Source organism: Tyto alba, unplaced genomic scaffold (assembly GCF_018691265.1).
Source record: "Tyto alba isolate M040663 unplaced genomic scaffold, T.alba_DEE_v4.0 Super-Scaffold_29, whole genome shotgun sequence".
In the NCBI taxonomy this organism is placed as follows: domain Eukaryota; kingdom Metazoa; phylum Chordata; class Aves; order Strigiformes; family Tytonidae; genus Tyto; species Tyto alba.
Window position 1 is genome coordinate 14,401,444 of NW_024881303.1, and position 14,072 is coordinate 14,415,515.

Genomic DNA, 14,072 nt, shown 5'->3' on the forward strand with positions numbered 1-14,072 from the left:
AGTGCTGCTGCTGCACGCGATGAGCACGTCACCCGGACATGTAAGGAGAACAAGAGGTTGGGCGACCACTTCCTGGTGATGAGAATGATGCTCAGATTCTGCCACTGTAAAAACCATATTTCTTTGTGGTGAACTTTTTAGACACCGTCAGCTAGGGAAGAAGACAAACACAGATAAGGTAAGCCGAATGAGAAGACAATATCATAAACTCTAACACATGCACCAAAAAAGGGCTAGGAAACAGAAAGGCAGCTAGACAAAGACAATAAAAGGAGTCTACAGAAGAAGATATGTGGGAAAAAAAAAAAAAAGAGGATGAGATTTAAACAGAAATATTATGAAAGGCGTAATATAAAATAACAAAAATTAAAAGGCAAACATTAAAGTCAGACAGGGGTGAAGTCATGTAGACTACTCTAGTCTGTGCTTTGCCAAACAGTATGTAATAAAACTTAAATTGTTCCTCCATTGTATTGTTGTGTTACATATTTTAAACTAATATCTCAACTCTTGGAAATCTGTGTAGCTTCATTAGCTTCATTATATGCCAAATCACATATTAGCTGAAGATTGGTCCTTTTCAGAAAAATAAGGCTTTCCTGCCAAAGCAACAGCTTTTACTAAAACCTCAATTTCAGTGTGATTTAGTACAACCTGAGAGCAAGCATGAAATGGCTTGTACAGAGAATTATTTTAACTAAAATTCATTTTTGTTCTTGTTAAATGCAAATACTAAACAAGCCTAGCAAGCTTATGATCCCATAGGAGACTCATATATTAAATTCTGGATCTTGGGACTTTTAGAACGTTCCTTTTAATATGACTATGCTATGCTGCCTTTAACTTAATTTAAACATAATACTGGATTTTTGTAATCATATTTCATGTGAATACTTTCTTTTAGACAGTTTTAAGTGATTTAGGTAACCTGTACTTTTTTGGTTGTTTGAGGAAGGATTTTTAGTCTTTAAACTCTATAAAAATATATTCTTCTATTTGTTTCCTTCTGAACTGAGATGATTTTTAGATGGCATGCAGCCTCTTCATACATAGGAACATTTGCAAGCAAATAGAATTTAAATTGTATACTCTGATTAAGACAGACCTCTGGTATACAGTCTCTCCTTACATGTAGACTTTATGACTTTTGCTTGTTTTACACCAGCTATTCAGACCCATCTGAGATTGTAGTCACATGAAAATCATTTACGTTCACCTGCTGGTTATGTAAAATAAACATCCAGCACGGTCTGTTACAAAGCAGCACTGCCTTTCACAACTGAGTAAGAAGCCACTGTACCACATTTATTTTCAAAAATATTTTCTATTTTTATAATGGAACTACATTAATATATTGCCTTTGTTCTACTGAGAAGGATAAAAGCAGTGACAAAAGATATAGCAGATGTTTCAAAAGTGAGCTGCAAGGAGCTGAAAACCAATGTGCTCAAAACCCCCATCTATTTCTATTCAGCTTTTCCTTTTTCAAAATGATGACTGGGTATATGGACAGCATAGCAAAGTCATTAACACTTCCAGTAAGCAACCTGACTAACTTTTCCAGTTGGCCCAAGCATCATTACAGCTGACAGCTGATGGATATCATCTGCATTTCCATGAGCAGATTAGTAAATTCAACATTTGTGGCAGCTGAGAGGTGGTGGTGCCCCCACTCCCGCTCTCTAGCTTGGCTTGGCTTGCCCTGCCCCTGCCCGTCTCGCGCTGGCTGTGGTGCTCATCACACCCTCCCAGGAGGCAACGCCATTCTCTGAACCAACAGAAAATCAATCACCCTCTTTTTTCTGAGTCTTCTGCCAGTTTGAGGACTCAAGGTGAACGTGGGAGGTGGGTAGCTTGGGCAGGCTGGGCTGCCACCGCCATACTAGCATCATGCCAACACACAGAGTCCCCGACACTGAAATTTCTGCTCTAAAATGGCAAATGGCACCGTGGTATAGCACCACTGCTCCACCCAAGTAAATTTTTGTTATTTAGGGTCTAAACATGACATTTGGTTATAGCGCTCCTGATGGCATGCATCGCCCAGCACCCCCGCAAGCCAGGCTGCCCAGAGCCACGCCATGGCAGTCCCGGGTTGAGCACTGTGCTTTGGTGGCCAAGGGGGGGTCTGATCCCAGTTCTGATTATCTAAATCCCATATTACCCCCTTAATACCCAAGGAGGTCCTGCGGACTTCGGCTGCTGCAAATCAGATCACAGTGTGCACCTAGGAATTTAAAATGCATTATGAGGAACTAATTACTTATCACAGCAACGTAACAATCACATTTTTTGAGATGGCAGTGCAGAACGATTGATTTATTTTTCTTTCTTATATATAGTACTAATAACAAGCAAGAAGTTAGGGTGAGCTGAGAGCAAAACCTGCAGAACAAAGTAAAATTAATTTCACAAGCAAAAATAGAGGAGGGAAAAATAACATTAAAATCTCTCTGGCATTTACAAAAAAGTTGTTTGCAAATAAGCAGTAGTAAATTATGTACATTCTGTGCACAAAAAGTTATACAGTATCTGAATGACTAGAGTAAACAGGCACCTTGCAGGGAGCAGGAAATGTTGCTAGACTGATGGTATCAAAAGAGATCAAAGGTTAATTTACAGGAAACTCGATACAGTTACTCACTTGTTGATCTTGCAGTTTAACTCCAACTACCCTGAAGGTATTAGTGGCTGTGTTGTGGTATATGTTGATTCTGCTGAATCCCTGCTGTCCAGGTTTGATTGGCACCCATTTCTTACTGGTATCGTCATAGACCATAACTGAAGCCCGGGCTTGGCAAATACTCTGTTCACTGGAGAGCAAAACCAAAAAAATCAGAGAAAACAACAGTGAATTTGCTGCATACTACTGAAAATATATAAAGGAAAGGAAACATCAGAAATTATCAGAACTACTTACAACATCTGTTTTGTAAGAGATCTGCTAATCCTTTCAATGCAATCTGCCTGTTAAATTAAAGCTGCTATGTATGTGTTCATAGACCTCAAAAAACCTCCAGTATGCTGCTGTTTTGAACTGATAATCTATTTTATATAAAAATATTAGTCCCCAAGGAATAACTTGTATCACACAAACGTTATGAAAACTGTCCAACAGTATGAAAGCTCCATTTATTTCATGTATCTATTGGCAAGTGAAGCCTTTCACATTTGCATGAAAACTTACCAATATTTTACAGTTTACTGACAAAATAAACGTGACATCCACAGCTGAGTTACACATTTAAAAATTGGAAGCAAGCAGACCTTGAACCAAAAGCAACGTTAGGTAAACTGAAGAAATCAATTACGTTAATCCAGCCTAATACCCAGACCCAGTGACGCACTTAGAAGTCCAAGAATACACAGTGCAAAACACACAAGAACTTTTTTTTCCTTCATCCTAGTTGCAAAGAAAGTGTGAAAGCAGAATCCATGAATGTCTGCCATTATTCTGTATAGCGTTAATATAGAACTATTTTTATTATGTAGACTCACAGAAATTAATCAGTTCTTTACCTCTTGCTTGCATATTCCTGAATAATATACATATACTAGATTCATGCTAAAATGCACCTTTCATGTGCAAGAAATGCCACTGGCAAGTACTGTTGTGGCTACATGACAATATGAATCAGGAGTTCCATTCCTGCTCTCCTGACTTCCCAGCCACTTTTTTTATACCAGAGGAAATAAGAGTTCCTTATAAAAAGAAAAAAGAATCTTCCAAATTTTGGAGATATGCGATCTTCAAATGTAACAACAGGGATATCCAACACACAAATAGTGCATGTTAGGCCTATATAAAACTGTTAGGATTTATGTCCTGCAAAGACCTTAAGTTCATGACCATCCTATTAACTTTAGACCTATATTTATATATACCTCCCTTCCTTAGCCCAAGCCATATTAAATAATTTTTGGCAATGCCATATCAAGTGGTAATCCGCTCTACAGACAAATCCTTATTTTTCCTTGTCTTGTATATACTTATTTGTTTTGATTTTGCCTCAGTAATGCCTCCCTTGCACACAAATACAGGAGAAGCTCCTGTGTGGTGCTAAATCATACCCCTGCACTGCCACAGCACCAAATTACACCACTTGTAAATTATATCAACTGTTGCAAACCCAAACCCACCCAACCCCATCACTGTCATCTTTTTAATGAAAGGGTGCACATTACTGTAAGTATCAAGAAGCTCTGGGTAGATTACAGCAGCAATTTGCAATCTTTTCTGACTTGTGGGTCTCAAAAATATTTCCAAGGAAGGTTCATCCCCCATTGTACACTAAAGCCTAAAGCTGGTTTGTTTTATCAGTCACTTCACAGCCTTCAGGTAGCCCACAGACCTCCTCCAGGATGTGTATAAGAGCATGAAAAATCTTAACAGCATTTACAGAGGGAGCAATGACACTGGCAGACATCTCCATAAAGAGCAAGGTAAGAAAATTCAGAATAAAGTCTGGTTTTATTATGTAGCATGGAAACAGCTAGATTCTGTCACTGGAGCAATATATTCAGATCAGAAAGACTAAACATTATTTCATTTATATTCTTCAGAATTTTAAAAATCAAGTTCATCCACCAGTTGCTGTTGCTTCGTTATGTGAGATATCCAGAGAACAGCTGCGCCTTTGCTGATGTACTTACCCAGAAAATACCTCTCCATCCCTTCTTTTAAGGTAAGCTAATGTCTCGTGGCAGCTTCTCTATATCTGACACTAGCAGCTGAGGGATTTGAGCCAGCTCCAGCCTGCCTAATCCTCCAAATGGTGCAAGAGCTGCAGACTGGTGGCAGCGGCACCATTGCCTGCATCTTCCAGGCTGCCCAGGGACGCTCACTCTGCCTCGGATTCACAGACGGGGAGAGAAATGCACCAGCAAAAAAGCAAGTACACTGGATTGGCTTTGCCATGTGGAAGTGGAATGGGTAAAAACAATCTCTGGTGCAGTCCTGTGGCTGGATGGTGCCCAACTGCCTGTGCTACCAGGTGACTCATGGCACCTTCAGCTCCTGAGGGAACATCAGCTGCCTGGGGCCACAGCAACCCCCTGCCCAGAGAGCCTGTGGGCTCCCAAAAAACATGGTCCCTTGGAGAGCCACAGTCAGCCAGTGTGACACAGGGTCCTTCTCCTCAGGCCTCACCAGGAGCTGCAAGCCTGCCTGTACTACAGTAGGCAACAGCATGTCACTGATTTCATCAGAGCAAGTCTGGGACGCAATGTTGTCCCCATTTCAGATGAATTTTGGAACCCACAATTGCCATGGGCTCCTTAATTAGTCAGAATTAATTAAATTATCCTCACTTACAACAAAGAGAACACACTTAACAATACAGACACAAGGGCCTCACCATGGCATTAATTGTAATGCCACATCGAGATTCCAGTGGATACAGCAACTTTGCCTTCAGACTTTGCTGCTAATAAACACTGAAGCAAAAAAAACCTCTACAACCCCATGATGGCAATGTGGATGTAGACCCCAGGAGCAATATTTAATGTATGGCAGCCAATTGTTACTGTAACGAAAAGCAATACATCAAGTTCAATCCCTGCTCTCCCTGCAGTCAAGGGAAGTTTTTCATCATTCATTTAAATAGAAACAGGATTTAGCCTGTTATCTGGCCTCCAGTGAAATAACAGAAAGGAACATAAAACAAGTACAGCACAAGGGGAATCCTTTCCTGCAAAACACTTCATCAATCTTTCAAAACCTAAAATGCCCCCAGGGACTCCTTGCTAGCTTGCTGTCTCACCTTAAATGGAGGTGTAACTCTTCCTGCCTGAAGACTATCTACTTGTCTTACCCACAAAAAGCACAACTTTCCCACTGCTGCTTTAAGGGGCTTCCCTGAAAACAGCCCAGAATACGTTCCTCTTATAAAGGTCAGCGAGAACCTCTCTATTACTCTCTGTTGAGTCCATTATTTTAAATGTAAATCCAGCAACATTGGTTTCACAAAATTCTAGCAAAATTATCTGTTATTTCTGGGACAATACACCATTGATACTTATGTCAACTACACACAACAGGTAATAAATATGTGTTGTAGTCACACTATTGTGTAGGGTCACATTCCTTCTCCATGAGAAGAGTCTGGCAGATATCAGTATTTATACACAAAGTCCTGAGTGCAGCTTCTAGAACTTGCCTTATTTTCTTAAGAATACACAAAACTTACTGAAAAATCGGTATATGTTGGAGAATACTCATCGTTTCACATACCTTTCCAAACATTATTAATTGCCCTATTGATTTTTTATGTTACATTAACACGCAAGTGGTCAGACTCATCCACCTGAGTTTCATCATACGCAATTATGTGTAAAAAAGACAAAACCAGCACCATGGAGGGGTTGTAATTACATTGTTCAGGTTTTTGTATAACATCTACTCCAATGCACTACATTTTGTTCTAGGGCAGATTTAAGACATCTTATTTATATGTGGAGGGGAAAGGGCTCTTCCTAGTCATCCCTTTACATCCAAATCCTTAAATCCACCCCTGTCTATTCCAAAAGCATTTTCTCCTGAGTGCTTTATATCTGTGGAATGGCAAATCTCTGCACCAGGACCACTTGTTTGTCTGGAGTTAAAGCAAATCTGTTTAATTTTGTATCTGATAGAAGCAGACTGCACTGGGAAATCCTTCATTCACAGCTCGTACCTAAAATCCAGCATTCATCGTTAAGATTTATAGAATATTGTTTCAGTATTACAAAACTATAAATTTAAAAATAAAAACAAAAAAATTTGCCGATGATGCTGTTTACTTCATTTTGTGTAACTCACTTTGACCTACCGTCTTCCATCTCTTCTGTTTAGGATTCATCTTTACAGATTAGCAGATTATCTAATTTGGAGTTAACCCTTGAAAGGGTTAGCTTTGACTCTTCTTGCCCAGCCCCAGTGAGAGTGGGTGGCCAAGCACAGCACGTGGGCTGCATGGCATGCTTCAGCTGGCCACACAGGTTTGCTGCATCCTCCTTGATTTGCTAGCTACAGTGTCAGCAACGCAGCCTCAAATGAGTCACATCAAGCTTAAAGGTACAAGTGAAGGTACAGAGACTACTGAGTTCAGGGAGAGTAGTTGGGGGTAGCAATGATGCTACACTTCAAGACAGTGCTGCAATGAATGCAGCTTCATTCAGAAATGTCTCTCCTCTTCCATCTGTGCAGAACTTGCAAACTGAAGTCCTTTCTTCCTGGCTTTTAGTAGATTTATGATTACCAAGGACTCTTAGCCAAAAAAAGAGCCACAAAGGAGCGTGGAAAAGATAACACAGGGAGTCACAGGGAAATATCTGTATTTTTTTGTGAATTATCATATGACGTTCAATGGGGCTGCTTGATATTGTGCAGCTGACTGAAAGTAATTAAATAGAAGGAGGAAACATAGCGGGGAATGAAACTATATAAATGACTGTGGAGGTTAGGAGTTGGGGAGTAGTCCTCCTGCTTCAATCTGCCTAGCCCAGTGGGTTATCCATATGAATTTGAGCAAAAAGCTCAAAACTGAACCACAAAAGACCTGGCATAAAGAATAGAGAAGGAAGAGGGAGTAAACCATAATGGTTGGAGGCAAGTCTTTGGTAGGGAGGCTCTAGAGGCCCTTCAAGGCTTTTCTCTCCTGTCCCAGAGGAAAAGATGAGAGGCCAAGCTGCACTGCTCCTTCATTGACCTATTTTCTATACTTACACGGTATCTTCTTATGAATGAGCCTTTTTCAGAGTGTAGTATTGAGTCACTGAGCCCACCTCTGAGCAGTGGCCCCGTGCAGAGCCTGCTGTGGCACAGGGTTATCCCACCCCATTCCAGATGCCCTGCCTGCCACCAGCCCACCCAGAGGTCACCCCACAAGGGGCAATGGGAGAGGTCTGAAATACCTTTTTCTAGAGCCATGACAATGTAATACAGTGTTTGGAGGATCACCAAATCACGCTCACAGAAGTATAACAAATGACCTCAGGGTTGAACACCTAATTCTGTGGGCTCTACTCCAGAAAGCCAGCTGGACCAGGAGACTTCCACTATCCTTTATATTTACAGACACAACTGCTTCCATGGGGGAAAAATTCACTTACCATAAACTGTGAAAGCTCCCCTGATAGAAATCAAGCTATCATGCTTTGAACCTATTACAGATCTACCTTTTTTCAAGCTTCTCGTGATTTTCTCACCTCCAAACAAGCTATCTTCTGGTATTCTTAGGAAATGCAAGCAGCCACTTTCACAAACATTTACCTTATTTTTAATTCCACACAAACACACTATAAATGATTAATAATTAACTATTACTTTGGTCTGACCTAACCATCCATATTGGTGTCAGAAATTGTTAATACCACTTTGCCCAAGGCTTGTCCTTCCTGGGAACAAACCCTCAGCACACAGAACACGTGAGACAACTCACAAGTCAGTTAACACATCTCACTTTAATTGTTCACTGAGTCTGCCTACAGAAAGTCACAGCTGTGTGGTTAAACCTGACATGCAAGAAATAGATGCTGATGCTGATTTAAGAAGCCGACAGAATTCTCTCAATGTCAGCTTAAACAGCAAATGTAAATACCAAATCCTGTATATGGAGACGTGTGGCCTGTGTGGTACCTATTGCTGCTAACCTCAAAATTAGTAAACTACAAGTCATGTTCCTGCAGCATTTAAAGTGTACTGCAAACCCTAATGGACTAAATTGCTAAACATTCGAATTGGTTTCACTACAACAAATATAATAATGACTGGGATGCAGAGAAGTGTTTCAGTAGTTATCTTTATAAAAAGGAGTAGACATTTCTGTCTAACAACTGGATTTACAGAAATAAAAACCTGGGACATGCTCTGAACACCAGTCAGCCAGGTCACCTGGGCTTATACAAACCATATCTGAGATCTGTGCTCATTACAGATAAAACTTGCTGGAATGTGGTGGCTCCCCAGACTTCCCAGAAGAGACTGACCGCCAGCTTTAACCATGACCCCAATTCTGGTGGGGAGCCTCATTTTCCAACACAACGTCAATCATGTAACTCCTTCTGGGACCCCATTTTCAAAGTCCACTTCCCTCTGCAACCAAACCCACGGGACAGTCGGTGTCACCATCGTTCACCCTACCTCTGTCCCGGAGCACTGAAAAACTTATTTCCTCAGCAACACAGCAAAATCTCATAGTGAAACAACAGTATTCAGCCACTGATCAAACTAAAGGACAGTGTAAACCCGTAAGGACTTCATGTGCAGATAGGTGCTTTCAATCAATCCTCAGTGACATGCAGATGCCTGAGTATTTTCCAGCAGACACTTAGAAAAATAGCTGGTTGCCCGCCTGTGCAGAGAGACCTCTATGACAGTGTTGCCCTTGCCCCAGTCAGCCCGAAGTTAAACCCAGTTCCCAGAGGAGCTGCTCTTTTTTGGTCTCCTGCTCAGCTTACATGTACACATTGTAGACCTGTCTTTGGTGCTGCACTTTGGCTGCAATGTACTGAGTATCTGCTGCAGGTGCCTGGCCATCACCTTTCTCCACTGTTGAAACTCCAGAATCTAAACAGTTTACTATGAAATAAATACAAGAAAATAATACAAACACAAAGCTTCCTTCATAAGCAGCTCTCAAAAAAACTGACACTGTTAAATAAAGTCATGACACACCTGTAAGACAAATACATATTTTACAGAGCAGGAAATGGAAATACTGGTACCAACAGTGTTAAAAGGAGTAAGATGAACACCAACCAGTTCACCTCCACAAGGAAGAGTATTTAAGAGTTACTCTTCTTTCTTCTAGCAATGAGACATTCATTTTGAATTCTCCCTCATTATACTCGCATACCCAGTGGGAATTGCCATGACCAGTACCTATTGCAGACATCCATTGCAGACACTTCAGATGGAAACCAAAAAAGAGGCAGTTTATGAGGCATCCAGGTCTCACACTAAGCCAAGACTTCAGGAGATGAGTTGCTACATTTGGCAACATGCATGCAATCCTGGCATGACCAGAGAAACTTGCATAACCTTCTGTCACCCCTCAATGCTCTTGAGCATGGGAGAAGTGAGTAAAAATACAAAAAATGAATAAAGTATGCAAAACAATAATGCAGCAAGAGATGTTCCACCTGGGCCTGACCATCAGTCCAGAACAGCTCAGTTCTCAGCACTACCAGCCAAAGTCTGTGAAGAGCCCTGACCTCTTGCTGTCCATCGCGGCACTTAAATAGCACATCTGCCAAGAAGTGGCTATTTAGGGTCAGCGGAGTGGTCGCAGATTGATGCCCTTGTAAACCGGCACATCTTACTTTATGTTGCTGAGATTTTGAAACTATGCGGTGGAGTTAATTTTAACCCATCACTTTTCTGGTATGTTTTGCAAATTGAAGTGTAAGAATTCAAATGATTCTAAGGGGAACTCCAGTCATCAGTATCTCAACTCAACATTTAAAAAAAATGCTTTAAGAGAACTGCATTGCAAAAGGCACTTCACAGAGGAAGAGTATTGATTCACAAAAGTGCCATCGCTGTCTGGCAGCCAGACTCCCAGAGCCATATCGTACTCCAGGAAATTTTCCCTTCAACTTCCACCTGCTTCAACAAGGTTGGGCCACTCCTGTCTCCTAACAGAGAACCTCCACTGCTCCATTAATACTTTAATTCACAGAACATGTCTTTCTGCAATGAAGTGTGGTACACTTTCAGATTTTGCATACCACCTTGAAGACATACTTTGGGAGTTCCTAAAAATAAATATCAAGTAAATGTTTAGAAATTCCTAAAAATAAATCAAATAAATGGCCTGGGGAAACACTATGAGCCTAGTTAGTGAAAATCAGTAAGAAAGCAACTTGACCAGATCAGGTTGCTATTAATATAAACTATTTCCCCTTCACCCTTAAATTACAGAAATAAAAATAAGAAGTAACTAATCTTGTAAAATACACATTATGCAAAACCCAAAATTGAATTGTCAAGTGAAAATACATGACTGAGGGCTCTCACTCACCGGCCAGCCGTATCCATATTTCAAGAGAATAATACCTTCAACAAAGGATTTGAAAGATCATAATCATAACTAATAATCAGGACAGGCAGACTCATAAGTGAATACAGGAAATCAACATAAAGGTCTTTCATTAAAGCTGGTGTTGTTTTGCTTTGGTTTCCCTCCAATCCCAGAAGAAATGCAAATAAATCTGTGACAATTCCCCTGTTGCTGACAGAGGCAAACCAGGAATGAAGGAGGCAAGTCAGCCTCTCCCTCACTGTTAGGGGATCTATAAGCTTAATTATCATTTTATACAATTATAAATTATCCTATGAGGCTATAACCAAAATGCAGACCTTCTGCGTTTATGACAATACATGCTCTCCTTCCTATCCAGTCCCATTAAACCTGGTCAACAAATTCCCTGCCATCCTGCACAGTCCCCAGATACTTACGTGCCTGCCATCGAGGAAGACCTGTCAGGTAATCCCCCAGGAGTGTACGGCCAAGTCCAGCACGCGTACTTGAACCAAACAGGCTGTTTCACCTGATTACTGAGCAGAAGACAAATTTGGCAGGGAGACAAGCCAAGAGTCTCTATGAAGGCTTATAATCAAAACAGGAAAGGGAAAAACTATTGAGAGAGCAGAAAGGGCAGGAAGTCACACTTACTTGTACAGCAGGGGCGGGGAAGGGACTTTAAAGAAGAAACGTATTCTTTCTTACAGCTGATTTACCGAACTAAAGTCCAAACAATATAGATTAAGATTAGATGCACCGCCTTTGACTCATTGGTGGCATGAATATTAAAAACATTTTGCTTATTTTCTCAAGGCCTGGGTTCACTGTCCAAGAAAAAGCAAAAGCAAACAGACCTCAGACCCAGAAAAAGTTGCTATTATTCATTTATGGCATGGGCATTTGCACGGTGCAGAATGAAATGCAGTGGTACCAAGGGCCCCTGTCCTGCCTCGCCACCAACCTGGTGTTGCCTGATGGCTGGCTGGGGGCCAGCTCCAGCCCAAAACTTGAATTGGTGTGGCACGGTGCCCAGGGTACTGCATGCTGACTCTCATCTCCCACAGCAATACAGATTTTGGATGGGAGCTGCCTTACACCTGGCTAACTCAGGGTCCAGTCAGGGTGAAAGATTTTTTTTTAGTTCCTCTCCAAGCCTATCATCCTACCTGGGACATCACCATAAATACATAAACTAAGAAACATCTTCACAGAAGGAGGTAATTGATCAAGTAGCTCATAGAAGGACACAGGAAAAATCTCTAACATTTAAAAAACACAATGAAATTTGCTCCAAGGGCTATGTAGGTAGTGTGTGCCCTCCCTCCAACACCAGCAGCTGGGAGAGCTCCCATTTGGCTCAGCAGTGGGCAGGCCCCCAGCCAGCTGGAACCTGGAGACAGCAAAGATGAGCCTTGGTCACCTCTCCCCTGCGTGCCTGCCTGCCCCGTGCTAAGCCTCCCACGAACAGCACGCAGGATTTGGCTTGAAGTATGGTTACACCTCATGGCTTCTGCTGTAGAAGACATGCCATCCACTGCTGCCTTTCAGACAGTTAGTTCTGTCTACCATCCTGTCCCTTTTTTAATTGGAGTGCCTTGCAAAACCAATCCTCCTTGACCGTGCTGTGCCCACAGGAGACCCCCAAGACACTACAAGCTTTTGTTTCCATCCTGCTGTGAGCAGCATGCATACGTGTTTTCATGCACCCACGTCCTCATTAACAGGGAGATTGTTTTTTTCCCTGCAGTGATTCTTCCACCTTCCTTGCTATCTTTGCAGGCTTTTGTTTGCTTAATCTGTCGCTCTGTTAATTGGTCATTGTCATTTGGCTATGGCAGCAGAAGGCCTATTAACACAAATCGGAAATTTGCAAATTTAGAAATAATAATTGAAAATATTGCAGCAAAAAGAGTGAAGGCCTTGGAGAGCAGAAAAGCAAATTAATACTTTAGTGCTACCTCACTTGAGGCAAAAGTGCAGCAGTTCTGATGGGCTACCTTTCAGAGGTAGCAGGCCCTTGAGACAGATCACCTTTCTTTTCTCCCCATTTCTTGATTTGGAAAACTTGTACACATGGATGTAAACATCCTGAAAACACTGTCTAGCCTTCCCAGCTTCACCTCAGGGCATGGGTGCGTTATGGCATGAGGAGATTAACAGCAGAAGGAGAACTAATGCAAGGAAACCACAATGGGGAGAACTGGAAGGACCCTGTCGTGGTCTAGTTGCAAGTAGAGAAAGCTGGGGTTTTCCTCCTGTTTTCACATTAAATTATATTTGGGGTTTGTCAGTGTGCTCACATGTTCTCTTAACATCTCTAAATACGTCACCTGTTATCTGTGATTACACAAACATGGACAGTGCAAACACAAAATTCAAACAGCTGCAGAATAAACCTACTGGATTGTGAGAGATCCCAACTGCCTCTCCCTAGTTCAGGCCATTATGAGCACGCCCTGCCTGATGATTTTTACATCCCTCACGTTAACAGCACTTTTTAACATGCATTGATTAAGAAAATACTCCTCCCATGGAATTACCTGAGCCACCCCACAATGTGATCCCAGAAAGGTAGAGCAGGATCAGCGTATGGAAGGGGGAAGGAGGGCTCATACCCACTTGTGTGTCACTGCAGTATTTTGCTGAGCCACTCCATGCCCACCCGGGCATTGCACAAACAAGAAACAGATGCATTGCCTAATCTGAACCCAGTTCCCTAAAGTGCAATGCAAATGAACTAATTCCTGCCTCTAAACCATTGCACAAAATCTTGTGTTTTTCATCTACTTTGATCCCTCTTGCCCATCTGCTCAAACACGACCTGGAGCAGCCATGGCACCCAGGTAATCTCCCAAAGCACCCCACAAATGGTGGAGCCATTCAGCCTTGAAGACCTGATGGAAACACAGAAAGGATCTGTGATTTTTACCATGGAAGCAGCATGTAGCATCCCATGCACATCATCACCGGAGGCTCTGAAGTCTCTACTAATGAGCAAAGAAACTGCAGAGCCCCGAGACAGGTCCTCAGGAGATCACACAATCCCTTCTACCCTTGCAGTGATTT

The 14,072-nt window shown here is 41.8% G+C and overlaps 1 protein-coding gene across 7 annotated transcripts in view; it reads right to left on the bottom strand.

The window, feature by feature from the left end:
• EVL (Enah/Vasp-like) overlaps positions 1 to 14,072 on the bottom strand; it is a 134,420-nt gene that overhangs the window by 75,399 nt on the left and 44,949 nt on the right. For 6 of the 7 annotated variants that reach the window (XM_042799023.1, XM_032981721.1, XM_032981720.2 and 3 more), the window contains exon 2: positions 2,645 to 2,813. In XM_042799023.1, coding sequence (XP_042654957.1) covers positions 2,645 to 2,813 — 169 coding nt within the window. Of the gene's footprint in view, positions 1 to 2,644; positions 2,814 to 3,187; positions 3,296 to 14,072 lie in introns of those variants that run through there. The other variant, XM_032981719.2, reaches the window with a different exon arrangement.